This window comes from Sturnira hondurensis, unplaced genomic scaffold (assembly GCF_014824575.4).
Source record: "Sturnira hondurensis isolate 20B ecotype Veracruz unplaced genomic scaffold, ASM1482457v3 Scaffold0010448, whole genome shotgun sequence".
Classification (NCBI taxonomy): domain Eukaryota; kingdom Metazoa; phylum Chordata; class Mammalia; order Chiroptera; family Phyllostomidae; genus Sturnira; species Sturnira hondurensis.
The window spans coordinates 2,640,148-2,659,876 of NW_028083079.1; the positions used below are offsets into that span (position 1 = coordinate 2,640,148).

Below are 19,729 nucleotides of genomic sequence, written 5' to 3' on the forward strand. Positions count from 1 at the left end.
AGAGAAAGGGAATGCTCAGGAAGAGAAAGCTTCTCAGCCAGGCCCAGGCTGCTGAGTTAGCACAGGGCAGAGGCCTGGCCTGGCCTGCGTTCTCACTGGCTGAGAGGAAGCAAGCTTTGGTGTGTACCTGCCTCCTCCCGAACAGCTGCAGGACCCGTGCTCTCTCCACTGCACGACCTGGGGCGCATTGGGGCCCCTACCTCCTCAGTTAAAAAAAAAACAACCAACAAAATGGATCTCTTTGATTGAAATCTCTGAAAGAACACTAAGATAGGACTTAGGGAACCTGGGAGTTAGGCTCTCTGGTGAGCTTTGAGCCAGTTTCTTTCCACACTGAGTGCCCCCTCAGACTCCCCTTCTGTAAAGTGGACATAATACCAATGCCTCCGATTTAGGGTGATTGGGTTTCCACCCGTGTTAAGAAATTGTTTTGCAATGCCTTCAGAACACTGGGGAGATGAGAAATGGTTTTCTTTTAATTTTGAGAAGCTTGGGTTGAGGATGGGGGGCGTCTCTCGGTCCTGACTGTGTTTCTGTGGTATTCAGGGACGTGGGACCAATGTCATCCACTGCCGGAAAGATGGCACCTGGAGTGGCTCCTTCCACATCTGCCCAGAGATGCAAGGCCAGTGCTCGGTCCCGAGCCAGCTCAACGGCAACCTCAAACTACAGTGTCCCGAAGGCTATACCATAGGTAGGATGGGTGCATGGGGTCAGCGCGGGAGGGCAAGACCTTCCAGGAACCCAGGGCTAGGGCCTGGCTGGGTAGTTGAGAATCTCTACTATGTGAGGTCCTGTGTGAGGCACCGGGAAAACTGAGATGGATGGGACCAGACTGTGCCTTCCAGAGAGAGTCAAGGGCACGGATGTTTTCGAAGCAGTGGGGGTGGGGTGAATGTACATAGACACACTATGTACACTCTGGAACAGTCTGATCCGTGCACCAGGGGACACAAAAAGCCTCTCAGAGGAAGGGACCCTTATACAGGGATTTAAAAGAGCTTCTTGGGCAAGAAATGATATTCCAGACAAAAAGGACCAGGTGGCAAGGGGAGGGATCTAAGAAAGCAAAAGTGGCACAGTGTGGCTGCCTTTATTATCCATCGTAAAATTTGCATAACACTAATCATTCACGAGGACCTACTGTGGGTCAGGCCCTGCAGCAAGCACTTTAGAGGCATTGTATCTCCCCTTCTCAATAACCTTCAACAACGGAGAACATTGAGACTTGAAGGGCTAACAGGACATGCTGCAAAGCCTGAGTCCTTTCCGTGGTGTCTCAGTTGCCTCCAAAATAAGGATAAATAAATAGCAGTTTCAAAACGCCATCAGTGTGGTGATAGGCCAGTTTGCAAAATGCTCACAGCGAGGGGAGACAAGCTGGGGGTCGATGCCAGGGCCTTGCCTGGTTGAAACCCAGAGCCTGGACAGATGCCTTAATCACAGGCTCCAAGGCTTTCTGAGGAAGTGGGCAAGCAGTGAGTCTAACCTCAGCCGAGGACAGTGGTGCTGACCTTTTGGGCTGATTCCCTAATTGACCATGATGAAAAGCCCAGGGAATTGAATGTCCTTTCTCATGGCCAGAGTGATTTATGGGACAATCACCAGGCATGTCTGGAGCAGAAGGTTATCTGTGCACTCGCTCGCCGCCAGTCACACGGAGCCGGCGTGTTCTGCACCCAGCAAAATGAGTCTCCACTTCCTCTCCAGACACGAGGCCCGTGGTTGGAGCGTGGTGGTGGGTGGAGCCTCACCACTCCTCTCGGAGGTGGGAACACACAGCCTCAGAGCACACAAGTTCTTCACCTAAACTTTGAGTAGAAATCAGCACTCCCTCTGGCCTTTAGCCCAGAGGGTCTGCTCTTTCTGCGAGGGTCAGGAAACGCCCTAGTGCGCGGTGCCCTCTGTGATGTTCAGAAGGTACTTTAAGATCCTGCAGAGCCACCAGTTCAAAGGACCCTGCCAGGAGGGTTGCAGAGGGCTGGGATCTCCTAGGGCCCACCAATACAGACATTCTAGAAGGTTGGGGCAACAGGTGCAGCAACAGCGAGTCCAGCTGGCTGCTCCTTCCCCAGGCCAGCGTTTCTCTCCATTGTTGCTGATGGGTGTGCGTAGCTCTGGGCGTGTATGTCTGTGATGGGGTCTCTACCCCCAACCTAGTCGGGACGTGCAGGGGAATATCCAATCGCACTCATGACTAGCTTTAAGCAGCCCTGGCAGAAAAACACTAATGAACTTACTTCTATTTTTAAAAACCTATGAAAATGGACTTTCTTTATGTCTACACCCACTGACGCATTCAAATATATCCGCACACTCATCAATAAACACAAGCACAAATGTTTAATAATGAAATGTAGACCCAGACACACATCATTCAGCAAACTCATGCCTCGCATGCACACAGCAGCCAAATGCCACACAAACACATGCACACATGGCTACACATAGCACACACTCCCGTGTGACACATGACTGCATGTGTCATAGGTACAGACACATTTTATGCCCCAAGACATGTCAAACACACAGAAAGATGGACAGAAGGCAAACATAGCTCACACATGTGCATAAATACATCCTGTGCCCACTTTGTACATGCACCACATTCCCACGTCCCAGTCACACTCAGGTGAGCCATACTACTTGGCTCTACAGGTGGGCAGAGGTGTGGCAGTACATGCTTTTACCCACTGAGCTTCTTCATGGTCAAAGCAGAAAGGGAAAGAAGTTTGCATGGCACTGGAGCCTGGCTGTCCTTCCCCTCCCCTGCCACGCTTGCTCACACTGCCATGTAGGTGCTTCATTTATGAATATGGTAACCCAGGGCGGGGCGTGTGGCAGAGCTCAGAGAGAAAAGGCGACAGGGGACACTGAGGGAGAAGGGAAAGGGGAAGTGAGTTTCCCTCTGGACTCACAGTTCCCTCTCCCTCCTCACCTCCAAAGGCCTCCGGGACGTCCCTCCCAGGCTACGTCCCTCCCTGGGGAGGGTCCACCTCCCCAAGAACAGGGATGTGCTCAAAGTCCTATAAACAGGGGCAAAGTACGTGTTGGACTTGGTGGGGGTGGCGCTGGAGGGCATATCTGGGCCGTCCGGAGCAGCTTCTTTGGGCCCCTCCCCAACAGGACAGGGAGGCTTCTGGGGCAGTTGGGAGCCCCTGGGAAGTTGCTAATGCCACCAACGCTTCCACCCTCCCTGCTCCTGGAGAAGGAGAGGTGGTGGGGGCCTAGTGAGGTCACTGCTCTGTAATGATGCCAATTAGGGCTCATCTATCACAACACAGCAGCCTGGTCCTGAAGCCCAGAGCTGCCCAGGAGTGGGGGAGGGGTGCGGAGCCAGGAACGGAGACAGGGCTGCTGTGGAGGGAGGGCAGCACAACAGCTCCCGCACTGGCCAGACTTTCCCTTCCTTTCCCCTCTTGGGATAATTCAGCTTTTGTCTGTTTCTCAGAGGCTGCCTCTTCTTTTTTCAGAATCATTTTATCATTGCTCCCTAAAACTCCCTTCAAACGGTCTCAGGACAAACACACAGCACTCAGCTCCCCCCACTGCTTAGCAAATTCCCCCCTGTGTTCTCATCACTCATCTCTGTCTTTTTGTGCCTCCCCGGCTTCTTTCTCCTCCTCTGGCCCTTCACCCATCCCTGTCCCCTTCCACTGCTGGCTTCCCTTCTCTTCCTCGGTGAGCCTCCATCATTCCCATCGCTGGGCTGGGAAGGCGGAGATCCAGGGTTCTAATCCATGGCCCCCTCCTCACCAGCTCTGGAACCTGAGCTGTGGGCCCATAGCTCTCTCACCGGTCAAAGAGGTGTGATGACACCTGTTTCACTGGGCTAGATTTGCAGGACAATGAGCAACACATGGAAACCACCAGGCAAGGCAGGAATCTCCCCGTTCTGGGCCCAGGGTCTGTGCTTAAAGTGAAGAGGTTCTAGACACTGCCCCACACCCGCCGCCCTCCCTCCCCCATCTTCAGTGTAGGTGAGCCTCTGAGACGGAAGAAGATGACAGACTGGCAACTGGAAGGACACTGGGTATGCATGATAAGTGTGTGTGTGTACAAGTACATATGCATGTGTATATGTGTGTGCATGTGTATATATACAAGGTAGGGCAGAAAGTAGGTTTATAGTTATGAGTAATAATGCCTTTATTCTTGTGTTATTATTAATTATTATATTATTTTCCATAGGAACAACTGCAAACCTCCTTTTGCCCCACCCTGTACAGACACGTGTACACATCCATACGCACAATTTGGAAAGGAACATTGGGAATGGCTCATAAAATAAAATGCTTTTTTAAAGAAAAGAGTCGCCCGTCTCCTGTGAGCCAGTCAGTGTGCAAGGGTGGTCTCGGCACTAAGGCCAGTCAGTGACCACCCTCCCCGAGGGCTCTGACCCCTCGGGGCTTTGCTCACATTCATGAGCACCCTCTGCAGTCCTGGGGACATCCCGTGGACAGGATTGATGTTTCAGGAGACTTGGGGATGTGCAGTGTCAGGGCAGAGAACGAATGAGCCAACTTATAGTCCACTTGCTGACCCACAGCTCAAAAGTGAGCTGTCTTCAGGAAGTCCCTGGACTGAGGGCTCTGTGTACCAGCCCTGTCCCCACTGGTCATGCACGCCTTCATCAGCTCGTTACGTGACTCGTGTTTGCAGTTCTTTGTATTACTCTCCATGCAGCAGTCATGTATTCATTTGCTCTTCCATTTTCATCCTCACTTCCTCCTTCGTAAGGTACCCAAACGCCTATTCCTCATTCACAGCCTGTGTCGTTCATTCACTCAGTCTTTTCCTCCCCCTCTCTGCACTCACTCACTCACTCACTCAACATCCTTTCATCCAGCTCACAAATACTGAGTGCTTGCCATCAGCTCTGCACAGTGCCAGGCTTTGGGCGTAGAATGGGGACCACAGAGAGTGCTGACTCATGGAGTTTACAGGGCAGGGGGAAGAGAGCTGTTGCTACAATGTAACAGTCACCAGGCCCATGGGAAGGGGTAATGTGCCAAACTTGTCATGGGGGCCTGTGAGGGGGCTTCGGCCCATCAGGAAAGCATGCAGGTCTTCTCTGAGTGGGATGGGAGGGTCAGTAGTGATGCACAAGCTGAAGGAGAGTGGGAAGGTCTGGAAGGCCCAGAGGAGGAAACGAATGCAAGCTCTGTGCCGAGAGAAAGCCCAGGGCTGAGAAGCTGGAGTTGCATTCATGCCATCACCATTCACCGCCTGGGGCTTACTGAGCAGTCCCTGCGTGTCAGGCACAGGTTGGGCCCAGAGAGGAAGCTACCGCACCCCTGCCCTGCTGGGGCAGCACCGTAACCGTGGCGAGGAGGCACCAGGTGGCCGGGTCCACGCTGGAGCGAGACTCACCAGTGCTGAACACCACCCTCCCTGAGCTGCACACAGCAGGGCAGGTTTCCTGGAGGGGTTGAACCGGGCCTCATAGCCAGTGGGATTTATCTGTGAGAGGGAAGACGGCGGGATGATTCAGGAGGCGAGAACAAGAGCAGGAAGACAGAGGCAAGGAAGTGTGAGGCTGAGAGGGAAAACCGAGCAAGCGCAGGCCAGTCGGCCTAACCAAAGCACGCATAAAGGCGTTTCGTGGGAAATGAGGTTGACCAGATCATGCGAGGCCCTGAATGCCAGGGAAAGGGGACTGGACTTTGTCCTGGATGTGGGGAACCTTGGAAAGGTTTTCAAGTGGCAGAGAAATAAACCGAATGAGGCCCAGGGCCGATAAGCGGTGGGTGCCAGCTGGGTTGGAGACAAGAGAACAGTCAGGGAGACCAGAGGCAGCCCTACTGGAGAGTTCACTCCCTCCCACTGTTCTCAAGAGGGGCAGCCCAGTCCACTGGGGACCAGGGAGTGGCAGGGCCCACACCACGTGAGAGCAGCCAGTGAGCACCAGGAGACTGGGGGCTGAACCGCCACCTCCCACTCTGCTTCCTTCAGGGTCCGAGTGTGCCACCTCATGCCTGGACCACAACAGCGAGGCCATCATCCTGCCAGTGAATGTGACCGTACGAGACATCCCTCACTGGCTGAACCCCACCCGGGTGGAGGTAAGTGACAGGGGCTGCCTGCCTGGGGCTGAGGGGAGGAAAATGACCGTGTTGAACATTTACCATGGCCTGGTCCTGCGTTAACCACTTTACATATGTTACGATACCAAATTTTCACACCTACCTGTGGGTGGGGACTTGCTCCCAATCATTTCTCCAGTCCTTAAGTATTTAATACTTTTCCTCTTTCTGGCCCTTTGCTAAGAACCTGTTCCTCACTGTCCCACTGAATCCTGCAACAGCCTGGGAATGAGGACTAACGTTTCTAGTCTACAGATGAGGAAACTGAGACATGAACATATAAGCAGAAAGCACAGAGTCAGGTCACACACCTGTGTCTGTCTGTCCATCTGGAAAGCCCGAGCTCATGAGAATGGTGCTATTGGGCGTCTGTAGTACTAGATAAGCTCTTGGAAGGCCTTCCGTATTCCACAGCCTAGATGTCTAGTATCTTTCCCCGTGGTTTACTCATTTGGTAGAAGGCAATTATTGTGTGATATGGGGAACTAGTAACACCTATTGTTTATGAAGCACCTACTATGTTCATGTGCTCAGCACTTAGCACGCAAGACTGCATTTAACCCCCAGAATGGTTTTCTGGGGCAGGGCGGGCAGCACTGTCTGTGTTCTCAACTTGTGGGCACTGAAATTTCAGGAGCGAGAACTCAAACCGAAGCCTATGCCCAAGTGCCCTGAGCTGCTCCAGGTGCCAGGCTGGCTGGCCCGGCCAGACCGTGGAAGCCTGGCCTCCTGGCAGCCAGTGTCATTGCCCAGTTCGTCTTTGGGGCTGGCCACTCCCGCTTTCCTTCATGTGATCAGTCAGGGGCCCCCAGCACTGAAGTGGGAGCCTGCTCTCGTCCTCCACAGCAACACGCATCCCGGGCCACATGTACCAGTTCTGAGCGCTGGCTCCCTACCCCGGAGAAAGTGGGAGAAGGAGGCAGGCGATGTAGGGCGAGGTTCAGCTGTGGCTCCAGCCCAGCCTTTCTGCCTGGGGTGCCAGGAGGCCTCGCTGTCTGCCCGCCTGCCACAGATCACGCCCTGGATAGCCGTGCAGAACCCGATACTGGGTGTCCTGTTTCTCACATGAGCCGAGGGCATGATTGCGGGGCTTACTCAGCACTCCAGGCCGACGCACCTGGCGCTGGACCTGGCCACTCTCTGCCCCGGCATTCTCCCCAGCAGTCTCCCCTCCTTTCTCCTTCCTCTTTTTCGTCTGCTGCTGCTCTCTGCCCCATCTCCAACTTCATCTCCTTTTCCCGCCTCTGTTTGCACTGTTCTCTCTTCCCTCTCCTGATAGGGCTGTCACCTTGCTCTGCCTCTCCCACCCACTTTTTACCCTCCATGAGCACCCCCTCCGTCTCCTTCCTCTCTCTCTCTGCCTATGACATTCCCACACAATCACCAGACAGCCCCTGTTTCTCTAAGCTCACACTCCTTCACCCGTTTTCTCCCCTCAATATGCCTTTCCCATCCCTAACCCAGAGTCCCACATAGATTCTCACTGAATGCCCCGGCGAATGCCAATGGCCTGTGCAAAGCCAGCAACAGGCACAGAGCCCTTCCTTCCAAATCCTGAAGCTGTCGGCCATCACCAAGCCCAAGCCCCTCATTCTGCAGATGGAGAAACCGAGGAGCATAGAGGAGGGGACCAGGCCAGAACCCCACAGGAGGCAGAGCCAGGATCCTCATGGTCATAGCTCCTTGCCTGCCCTGCTTCCCTCTCTCTCTCCTACCCTGACTTCTCCCAGGGTAGATCCAGGGGACCGCGTTGTACCCAGTACTGAAGGGCTCCTTTGCCTGATCTAGACCACACTCCCCTGGCCCAGCTTCCCCTCCGGCTTTTTTGTGCAACAGCCCCCCCACCCGTGGGTGAATTCCCACCCTTTCTCCTCTGTGAGCCCTGGGCACTAAAGAGTTCAGTTATAATTCACTGTGAAATAAATCCAGGGATTTGAAAGCCTGTGAGCCCCCCTCCCCAGTTGCCCACCCGCTGCCTGCCCGCCCCAACCCCCACCCAGTTCCCTGGTCTGCCGGCCTTTATTGATGCCGGCCTACAGAGAGAGCCATAACGAGGTTCAGACCTTCACCAGTCTCCGGAGGCCTCATTATCCAGGAGGAAAAAAATGTGGTAGAAAAAGGGAGGAGGGCGAAGGGCAGAGATTGATGATTTCCAGGAATACAGCAGAAAAGCTGGCCTCGGCTGCACACTTGCCCCTTGTGTGGGGCGAGCTACAGAAATAGAGCTGCTGGTGTGGGCGCCACCGGGCTGAAGCAGGCCCTGGGTAGCCGTGCCTTCTGCTGGTCTGCCTGTGAGGGCCAGTGCAAGGTAGGCAGTGGGGGCAAGGCTCTGCTCCCACCCCTGTCACCTTTGTCCCAGGGTAAGAAGTGAGAGGCCAGACCTGACAGTTCATGGATGCCTACTGTGAATCGGCACTGGGCCAGGCATTTTCCATCCTTTATTTGCACCCACACCCCCACCACACACATGTGCACATACACCCTAGGAGGTGGGTGTCAGTCTCTTTGTCTTTTCAGTGGGGGAAGCGGAGTCTCAGCGATGGAAGCCTCATGCCTAAGAGGAACTGGAGAGGGCCCCAGCTCAGTCTAATGCTGTAGTTTACTCTGGCTACCCAAGGAGCCTCTCTCAAATGTACAATGATAATAATAGAGGCAAAAACATTTACTGACTGCTCACCAGGGATCTGCTGGTAAATGGTTAGTGACCGGCTCTCCCCCTAAAAGTGAACTCTGATCTGTAGCATTTGCCACTTACTATGGTGTAAATATTCCCACCGTGGAGGATGCCAAGTTTTCCAAGTTGCTGTCACTGCAAACAGTGTTAGGAAGAAACACTATTGCCTCCTGTGAGCCCATGCAAGCTGGCTGTAGCCCCCACTGGTGCCCATCACACAACAGGCTCTGTTTTAAACTTTTTACACCTACTAGCACATATGGGAAGAACAATGACTACTTAGATGAGTACAGCATCACCACTGAGATCATTTGTTGTAACTAGTACACTACAATGGTGGACTTTGTAAAGGCAGCCCCATGGTTATCTTATGTACATGGTACGCCCCTCAGTGCCTAGCACACAGTAGATGCTCACTAAACATTTCCGGTTGCTGAGTGACAGGACCAAGGTTCTAGGTCAAGCCCAGGAACCTTCTTGCTGTTTGTCCTTGGAGAATCCTATCACTTTTTAGGCCAGTTTCTCCATCTGTGAAATGAGAGAGAGGCTGAGATCAAGAGTCACAAACGTAAACATCTGCAGGAACCAGCCAGGTGGGCTTGAATGGCTGAAGCAGGCCAAACACGTCATTTTTTTAAATGTTAAATACCTAGGTATATCATTCATAGAAGCAGTAGTATTTACTACAGGTATTGCAGGAAGACCTAGAGAAAAATACAAGAAACACTCACGTACATACTACCCAACTAAATAAGACTTTTCAGTTGAGGTTGAGATTCTTTACTTCTAATTTTGCTGTAATTTACATGGTCATCTTAAGCACAAGACTTGGTAAATGTTTGTGTTTGTGTCCACTCATGAAACCAGCTCCCACACCAGTTTGGGGTCATTTCCAGTTCTCCAGAGTCCTTCCCTCTCCAGACCAGGCGATGCCCCCTCCACCAAGGCAATCTCTATTGATTTTGATTATTTAATTTATAACATAATTAACATACAAGATTACATTAGTTTCAGGTGTACTAAAATATTTTAGCTTTACTTTCATTAAGAACAAAATGCTCTATCCCTCTATTTTTTTTAAAGTACACCCCCATGGAAGCCTCCCTCCCAACACATGCACTTTGATAGGGTTACAGAGAAATTTTTTCCAGTCTCATAAATAAGGCAATACAATACAAAGTCAAGGAGAGATTGAGATGCCCTCAGGCTGAGTAGTGGAGAGACTATAGGGAATGGTGGGGACTGTGGCAAACTGAGGACACAGGCTGCTTCCAAAGTGGCTGGTTCCAGGCAAGTGTGAGAGGGTGGAAACATGCGATTAGGGTAGCCAGATTTTCCTTTTATTTTTCCTTGAGTACAAGAAATCTGGAGTTTTAAAAAAAATGGAATCTCTCATTTTTCTTAATATTGGCAACTAATGTTGACTTCTGTTAAAGACTTCATGTGCCAAACCAAACATTTCCGTGGGTTGTGTAGCCTGGAAGCTATTGGCTTACAACCTTTGAATGAGATAGACTCTTCTGGCCCCGGGCATCTAGACTTCAGGACTCAGGCTATCTCCCCCCAGCTCCTCAGGAGCACCTCCTGTCTGCTTTGCGCTTCCTCTTGCTCAGGGGTGCTGGGAGAGTTTCCCAATAGAAAATGCTGCCCACACCTGAAAGGCTTATAAGTCCTCTAGGTAGGTGGGACCTTGGATTACAGAATGGCTTCTGAAAGAGGGGTGGAAGCAGGAAAGAGGAAGGGAAAGAGAGATGGAATTAAGGGGAGAAAAAGGAATCAGCATTTATCGAATACCTATGATATGTAGGCATTTTTGTCTCTCATGCTCCAATGAGATAAATATTATCGCCATTTTATAGATGAAGAAGCCAAAGTTCTGAGAAGCTGTCAATGCCCAATTCACATCACAAATGTGGTCCAATCAGAATTTGAACCCAGGGCTAATTCTCCTGCATTTATCCTGCAGGGCAACCGCCTTACACATTATAAATCACAAACACAAGCAACACTCGTAGACAAAGGATGCAGAATTCATTCCTTGACGGGAAGGCTGCACCACGAAAAACCCTGCTAAGTGTCTACAAGTCAGAGGTGGAAGGGGACACCCTGTGCCCAGGAGGGGAAGCCCATAGATGGAGAGACACGTCCAGAATCCAGTCGTGGGCACAATCCTATGTTCACTCACCTGCTTGTTAGTTCATTCACTCATTCGAAACTATTCATTGTGCACCTCATTTGAAATGGCAGGTGTTCTTCTAGTACAAGAGATACAGGGTGGAAAACGCCTCAGCTCTCAAAAAGCTTACCCACAAGAAAGCCAGAAGCTCAGTTACTGATAACGAAAAGCAAAAATAAGTGTTTCTTAATTTGTTTTAAAAAGTTAAGTGATACAATTCACTCACAGAAGGTCCCATAAACCAAGGAGAAAGTCAAGGAGAAATGACAGCTCATCTTAGAAAACATCAGGAGGGTGTCAGATCTGTGCCTCAGGGTGAGGGGCCTCTTTTAGCATCGCTTCTTATACGGCTGGTTCTGCCTGGGCCCCATCTTTTCTGGAACTCGCCTTTAGACACCCCACCTTCTCCCAGATGTGTCTCAGAGCCTTGCCACCCCTTTGATCCTTGGTCTTTCCATCAGTCAAAAAGAGTAAGCCATTTTCTATTTACAGCTTCAGGAGCTAGGGGAATTTGAAGTAGAATGTGGAGTTTAAGCTATAGACATGAAAAGCAGATAGATGATGGTTGTGCTTGCCTGTGTGCATGGTTTGGGGCAGGCTCTTCTACGTCTCTGAGCTTCGGTTTCCTCCAGGGTAAACCAAAGTCAAAACTGGTACCTGTCTCATAATTTTGATAAGGAATAAACAGATGACAGTTCGGAGTTCAGGGCTTGGGCCATAATATTTGCTTAATAGAGGATGTTGTGTTGATAAGGATATAGATGATGATATGATGGGTTGGTGGTGATGAAGATGATGATGGTGGTGGTGGTGGTGTAGGTGGTGGCGGTAGCTCTGGTGGTGTTGATGATGGGGTGGTGGTGCTGGTGTGGTCAGCAGTGAGGATGGTAATGGCGATGATGGTGGTGGCGCTGATGCTGGTAGTCACCGGAGCTAGGCAAGCGATGCGTCCTTCCTATCACCAACGCAGGAAATGAAAGCCGTCTTCCAAAACCTGGTCTGAAGGGACTCTGGCACGGCTAGAGGGCCCACAGAGGAACGAGGCTGACATTTGAGGGGCCCCATCACGACCCCCCGACTTGTGGTATAAACAGCCTAGCCTTTCCTTCATCTCCTGTTGCTCGTCCCCTTTCCCAGTTCTCCTCGCACACAGAGGGGCCCTGTAGTGAGACAGGTGGGGCGTGCAGCCCTGAGGAATAGTGGAAAATCCAAACACCGTGGAAAGATAAATAGGCTCATGCAGATAGTATAAAAGTCCTTTTTCTGAACTCACGTCAGGTAAACCTCAACTGACAGAAACGTGTACAACCACACCAAGACCCTCCTACAGATGGATTAAGTTAGCTCCCAAATAAACAGGGGAGGGATGGGCATCAAATCCCTAGTGGATCCTAAACCTGCCGTTTTCTGCTGCTTGAACCATTACCAAGTACCCCTCCGACATCCTTGAATTTTGGCTGAGAACAGACTCTCAGTCCCAGAAATGAACGTCTGGTTAAAATTTCCCAGAGAATGTCTCGTGGCTGGGAAGCAGCGGGCAAGAAAGTAGCTGAGCTGGGAGTAGGGAACACTGCGGTACTCACGTTCCTTCATTTGGTCAACATGCATGTGTTTGCTGTGCTCCATGCCTGGTTCTGGAGAAAGACAGAGATGTCTAAAACCCAGGCTCTGCCTTCAGGAACCTGAAGTAGTCAGTCCTTCGGTTAACCATTTCCATATCATTTATTTCAATGCATCATCACAAGAACAGTATGACATTTTCAGGACCCATTTAACAGATAAGAGAACCAAATCTCAGAGTGGAAACTGCAAAGCAATGTTAAGTCAGACTTGTAACCACCCCTGTCCTGCCTTGGCACCCAAGGTCTTCCCCATTTGTCACCTCGTGTGTGTCTATTGGGAGAAGCTCAACATGTCAATAGTGGCAGTAGGGGGCGAGAGAGTGGGTTTCACCTTTCAAGACTGTTTCGCAGATTTTCAAGGTAGATTGTCTAAGATCTTTAATTCAGTATACACTAAACCGTTTCTCTAAACTAGACACTGTGCTAGGCATAGTTAAGGTTCTTCTGATGCTCTAAAAGAAAGGAGGACAAGAAAATATAGCCCATTGATAAAAATCTCTATCTTGAGATGCGTCCATTCATTCGTTCACAACATAAATATTTATGGCACAGCCTCCATGTGCCAGGCACCATTCTAGGCACAGATGAACCAAGATGCAGTGGGGCAGAGAAGAAAGGCACCCAACCTAGTCTTAGCCAGATCTCAGAGCCGTGTGAGTCCCTTTGTTCCAAGTTCACCCCAAAACTTAATTACCCTTTGGGTCCCATATAGGTCTGCCCTCAGGGAGAGAATGAGCTGATCACATGGATTTTCCACACTCTGGCCTATGTGACTGTTTATGTCTTAATTAAAATTAACCAACTGGCCCTCAGCCTGGCGAATAAGCCCTGATCATATAGACTTCTGTGGCTGGCCCGTGACCCAGCTACTTGTCATTGCAAATCTAAGCGTTTGCCTCCAGGTCATTTTTATTTTATTAGTTTGCTTTTTAAAAGAAATCTTTGTAATCTGGCATGAAAAGCCAGGCAGGTATGGTAGAAGAAATAAGAGAGTTTCTAGGATGGTTACCTTGGCCCCATTCCTGATGCTTTCATATTCTTAGTTTTAGTGATCTTTTTTTTATCTACTTTAAAAATTGTCATCGTGCTAGATGTTACGAGCAGCCTTAAATCTTTTCCAAAACAATTGCTAGGTTTCAAATCGTGGTTTTTCCACTTATCAGCTGTGTAGTTTGGGGGATTTATTGTCCTTATGACCTGATATTAATGCCCACCTCACTGCACGGCAAGAAATAAACAAGACAATGCATAAAGCAATTAGCACCATGAATGCATCCAATACATTTTAGTTGCCATTATCATAACAGCATTTATTATTATTAAGAGAAGCTATAGATAAATACATATATACCTAACTAGAAGCTCTACCTGAGACTGGGGAAGGGGAATGCTACAGAGAAGGAAGTCTTGAGAAGAAATTCCAAACATAACTGAAGATTCTCCAGGTGAAAAGATGGAAAAAGCAGTTCAGCGGAGGAGAGCAGCAAGAACGAAGTCACAGGGCGCAGGTAGAACAGTGGGGGCCACCTCAGGGAGGTGCGAGCTGGACCATGTGGCATGGCCGCAGGTGGAGGCTGGGAGGGCTCTCTGGCTCCACAGATTCTGAATCAAAGGTTAGTTCATTCATCCTCCAGCTCTCAAATGGCATTGGGATTAGAATCATGTAGGGTCCCAGGCCTTGAACCACAGAGATGTGGGTTCATTAGATCCAAGGTGGCACCAAAGAATGTGCCTCGTTAGTATGTTCCCACAGTGATCCTGGGAAAGTGGTCCTCAGTGTTACCATGCTCTGTGCTCCACACCATTCTCCCACCTTCCTGCTGCAGACACATGCATGCGTTCACACACCAGGCACACATGCAACACACATGTATCTCCACACATGCGGGCACGTATGCACACATACATCAACACACACATGAACTCTCTCTCTCTCTCTCTCTCCTTCCTCCCACCTTATCCTCAACTCTGTCCCTGAGTCAAAAATCAGAAACAAATTTTCAGAAGGGCCTTTCTGATCCTGTCTCCATCCCTCCATCTGCTTCTTCTCAGCCCTTATTCCTGCCAGGGAAATACAGAATTTTAATATGTTATTGCAAGTACCTGGGCAAATCCTGCACCTAAATGCTAAAGTGGAGTCAGAACTCGGAAGCTCCAAAAGAGGGGGGGTGGTTGAATATGGTGCCAACAAAGAGATGGCTGCCCCCCCCCCCAATTAAACCCATCTGATCTCCCTCCCTGTCTCCACAGAGAGTTGTCTGCACGGCTGGTCTCAAGTGGTACCCTCACCCTGCCCTGATCCACTGTGTCAAAGGCTGCGAGGTGAGTTCCTGGAAATGCTCCTGCTGTTAGTATTGTTAGCATTCTGTTCATCATGGCTGCCACTCACTTCACCTGCCAAATGCTGTAAATGCCCTTTCAATAGACTTGTGGGGCAGGAGTCAGCAGTCCTGTTTTATAGATGGTGGAACTAAGGCACAGAGATATCAGCAAACTTACTCAAAAACACGTGTAGTGGGTAACAGAATCAGGATTCCAAGATAGGTTTTCCTGCTTCTTCAGCCTGGGCTCAGCAGCATCTCGCATTCGTGAGTGAGCGTGGGAAGCAGGCCCTATTGATTTAGCATCTGTGCTATGCCAGGAATTTTACCAGCATTATCACATTGAAGTGTCACGGAACCACACGAGCCAGGTCTTTTCAGTTCCCACTTTGCCGATGAGCACCTTACAGAGAGATCACTTCCTCTGCCATGTGCTTGCTGTTCACATGCTCTTCAACCCCAGAAGTCACGTAGACAGCTGAGACCCAGCCATTGAGCTGAGAGTGGAAGATGCCCCCTGACCTGTCAGCTCTCTGACTTCACAGCCATGCCCTGGAACTTGGCATTATGGAGCTGGGTCTATGTAGCAGTGACCAGCTGGCAGGGGGGTACTTGGAATGCCACCTCTGTTCTTAAGGGGGTGCTTTTCATAAAATTGAAAGACATTTATGTGTACCCCCGAGTCCCTGTGGTTCTTAGCTGGCAGTGAAAAGGAGACCTCAAATCCTACCCAGGCCAATGTCCAGATCTCTGTGGTTCTCCCAAGCCCACTCAGGAAAATTCGGGTGAAAAAGACTAGACTAGGTTCTAGAAAACTTTGTATTTGATGAGTTTCTTAGAAGGTCAGAGCCAGAAATGCTCTTCCAGGTCATCTAAACCTGACCTTTTATTTTAAAGATGCAAAAACTGAGACCTAGACAGTGGTTGGTCTAAAACTTGATAGAGTGCCCAAACTGGAAGAGTTCTCAGTGGGATCTCATCCTATTCACTTGCGGTCTAGAATGGGAATTGTGGGCCTGGCCCTAGATGGGAGATGGACTGGCCCTAGGTGGCACAGAATAGTAGACATGGAGCCAAAGCATGAATCCAGGTCTCCTGACTCCCAGGCAGGTGCCTTTCTTCTCCACTGCTCACGAACAGTCCCCTGGCTTTAAGTGTCACAAGACAGTCCCTCAGCCACACCCTTTTTTTCTATGTATTGGTTAGGGACCTTCTATGGCATCTTCTCAGAGCACTTAACACTAAAATCTTTAAGAACCCCATCCTTCCAAGAGTCAGCCAGGAACAGGAAAATCAAGGCCAAGGCCAAGGCCATGTGGCTGTTGCTTCCTCCTGTCTCTGTGGATTAGTCCAGCATTTCGGGAAAAGGAAGGTTGGGTTACCTGGGCACTCATTCTGCTGAGTTGGCAGTCTGTGCAACCAGTGTGACAGCGGAATTCGATCCCTCCTTTGACTCAGCAGTGGGGCCTGAGAGACCCTCACCTACAGGCTCTGAGCCCTGCCAGTGATGCTTATCACCTTTGCCCTTGCAGGTGTCCCTCGTCTCCTTTCTTCCTTAGCTTAGAGCTAATAGTTTGTCTCTTGTCTGGGGCCAAAAAGTATGCTTAGAAGAGACACAAATGCTAGGTCTAGGGAGGGGCCATCAATCTGGAGTGTCTAGAGTTAGCCAAGATCCAGAAAGGGTTTGGTACCCTGAGCCCCCAGCCCTCTACCCCAAACTGTGTCCCAAGTGGTCATTCGCTCATTCATCACAGCTTCACTGAGTGCCTATTATGTGGCTGACTCGACACTAGGTTCTAAGAATAAAATTATCTTAGTTAAGTGAAAACAGTAACTATGCTCCCCCTGAGTCATTCTTGCCCCCCATCTATCCATGCATCCACTTATCCACTTATCCATCCATCAACCATCGTTTGGCTAAATAAACATTTAAGGAACGTCTATTTGATACAGTGTTGCTTTAATTGACAGGCATTTTACTGGGAAATCTAGGGTATAAAAATGGGTGGCACACATCCCTGCCCATAAGGAACTCACAATATAGTAAAGGAAAGAGACAATTAAGGAGAACATTCTAAAATACATACAGAGATTATAACCAAAGAAGTTCAGGAAAGAAACCATGGGAGCACAGAACATCTTGGGGATATTAAGGAAAGCCTGTTAGAGGGGTAATATTTGAGCTAGAGTTTGAGGAATCACTTGCTTACGTTATTAGGAGTAGCAACATGAGAATTACAAAAGACAGGAGAAATCTTTAAGTAGTATATCTTTTCATGTGCCCCTTTCTCTGGAAATTCTCCTGTCTTCACCTCTAATTAATTCCCACTCATCTTAGGGTCTCAGCTGAACCATCCTTTCCTCGGGGACGCCTTCATGAAGCTCCCTGATTAGGTCAAATTTTTCCGCCTTTTATTCAAACAGTATCACGTACGTTCTTTCCTAGCTCTTATCAGAGTTGAAATTGGCCGATTAGATATGTGATTATTTAATGAAAGTCTCCCTCCTCACTAGCGTGTGAGGTTTAGGGGAGTAGGATCGCTGTGCATACTGACTTTCTGTTAGGTTTTTTTTTGCTTTAGCACATGTGTAACAACAAGTAGTCATTCAATGAACAGGGTTGAATAGAAGATGGGCGGATGGATGGATGGATGGATGGAGCTGTGGCTATAGGAAAAGCACATAGAGGAGTATAGCTAATGACACGACTGGAAACGTTTTCAAGGGCCAAATTGAAAAACAGAACCATTTCATTCATTTTTGTCTCTTTCTGAGATACTCCTGAGACACTCCTTTTGCATGCCAGCCCCTTTCATTCTAAGGAAGGGACATTTGGTTTCATTGATTAATTTGCTTATGTGTGATATGAGGAAGAACATAAAAGAACTGAGTCCACAGACAGATCTCCCAAGGCACAGAGAAGAGCAAAGGGCTTATCATGTGTCCGATGTGTGTGCCACTCTAATGTAAATGGAGTCATGTGTTTCTTATGTCGGTCACAAGGCAGTCACACCTCTGCTCACAGCCAAGTGCATGTGCACACACACATACACATACACTTGAGTATGGGGTCCATTTTGGTGGAGCTCTATACTCACAAGCTTTATGATCTTTTTTAGACCCTGACAAGGCAGTGATAAAATGGAACCAGGCACCATGGGATGGGGCACAAAGACTATGAACTTGTAGCAGAGATGCAAAAGCCAGGGATGCTGTCTAGGATGGACTCCTGTGAGCTTGGGATGGGATGGAGAAGCCAGGCGAGGCAGGAGAGACCACTAAATCACAGGAGTTGTGCTGGGATGCAAGGGCCTTAGCCAACAGATGACATCTTTCCCATCAATGAGTCCCTGAGCATTGGAGACTCCAACCCGAACTTTTATCGTGGGGGTTTCACTCTCATACGCTTTCTGTATGTTGAAGGGTCGCACAATATTGCCTTTGATGGGAGGAAGGTGATGCTCACTGCTTTGAGAAATCTGGACTAACCCTGCCTGTTCAGTACTGGGAGCCCTAAGGCTCAGAGAAGATGGCTCCACTTAGACAAAACCACCAAATAACCACCCAGCTGGCTGAAATTGAAAGTCTTGAACCCATGTTTCTTTAAACCACTGACAACTGCCTTCTTGCTATGCCAATACAATTACATTCCATTGCAAAAATACCTCTAAGATCCAAAGTTGTGCCCAGCATTAAACTAGGCGATTTGGAGACAAAGATGAACTGGATGCCCATGACTCTGAGGAGCGAGGGCACAACCACAGGCCATATAAGACAGTGTGCTAAGTGTGCGGATGGGGAGACACAAGTGCTTGGGGATGGGGGTGGGGTGGGGTGGGGGTAGGGTGGGGCTGGGAGGTTGCAGAGACTCCTGACTTTCCCCTCAGATGGCTTTGGGTTCAAATTAGTGATGATTTAACCCCATCATCTTTTCCTCCTCTTTGGAGCATCACAGAGTTAGAGGAACAGAGGAAGAAAAGAAATAAAGCAGCACGTGACAGAGCCTAGAAGGGCAGAGAGGAGAGCAAGGGGCCAACTCAGATTTCAGGCACCCTCTGCCACTGCCTGCATGATCTTGGCCAGTGCCCTTTCCCACTCCGACTCTCAGAGTCCTTGTGTGTGAAATGAGACTGGCGACAGCCCCCCTCACATGGTGTCAGAGAACAAAGGAAGGAAATGGACACGTAAGGCATGTGACAGTGGCACGTCCGCACTCCTGTGTGAGAGAGGAGGAGGTCCACAGTCATGCACAGACCACTGTGCCAGATTCCTACGAATCCTAACATTGGATCTTTGTAATTCTTGGGCAGTTCCCATTTGGCTTCCTAATATATTTGCATATCTCTTAGTATACATTATATTTTATTACCTACTACCAAGAGAAGTGGGGCAAGGGGACTCACTTTTTCTTATCATTTCTTCCCCCGCTTCAGGAAGATATAAGTGGTCTACCCAGTGGCTTTGCATTCCCCAGTGTGCGGAAGTGTGTCTGCCAGGGTTAGCACACACTAGTTGGGAAAATCTTGGCTAGATAAGACTCTCGTTCAAGGGGGTGTTGGGACCTGAAGCCAGGTAGAAAGAAGTTTGTGAGAAGCTGAGAGATAGCTAAATGATCGGTGAGGCCGTGCCCCACTCACTCCAGGCGGCTAACAAGGCACCTTTCCTTCCTGCCCTTCTTCTCCTACGTAGCCCTTCATCGGAGACAATTACTGTGATGCCATCAACAACAGAGCCTTCTGCAACTACGACGGTGGGGATTGCTGCACATCCACGGTGAAGACCAAAAAGGTAGGCAGCGCCCCTCTCCCCTGGCGGCCCTGTTGCAGGCCTCTCCAGCTTACTGGGCCAGG

General features: G+C 49.6%; 1 protein-coding gene across 1 annotated transcript in view; it reads left to right on the forward strand.

Annotated features, from left to right (window-relative positions):
- The window catches only part of PAPPA (pappalysin 1), a 224,054-nt gene that overhangs the window by 184,238 nt on the left and 20,087 nt on the right, over nucleotides 1–19,729 (forward strand). Inside the window, 4 exon segments of the mRNA XM_037059146.1 lie at nucleotides 547–694; nucleotides 5,956–6,065; nucleotides 14,809–14,880; nucleotides 19,569–19,667. Coding sequence (XP_036915041.1) covers nucleotides 547–694; nucleotides 5,956–6,065; nucleotides 14,809–14,880; nucleotides 19,569–19,667 — 429 coding nt within the window.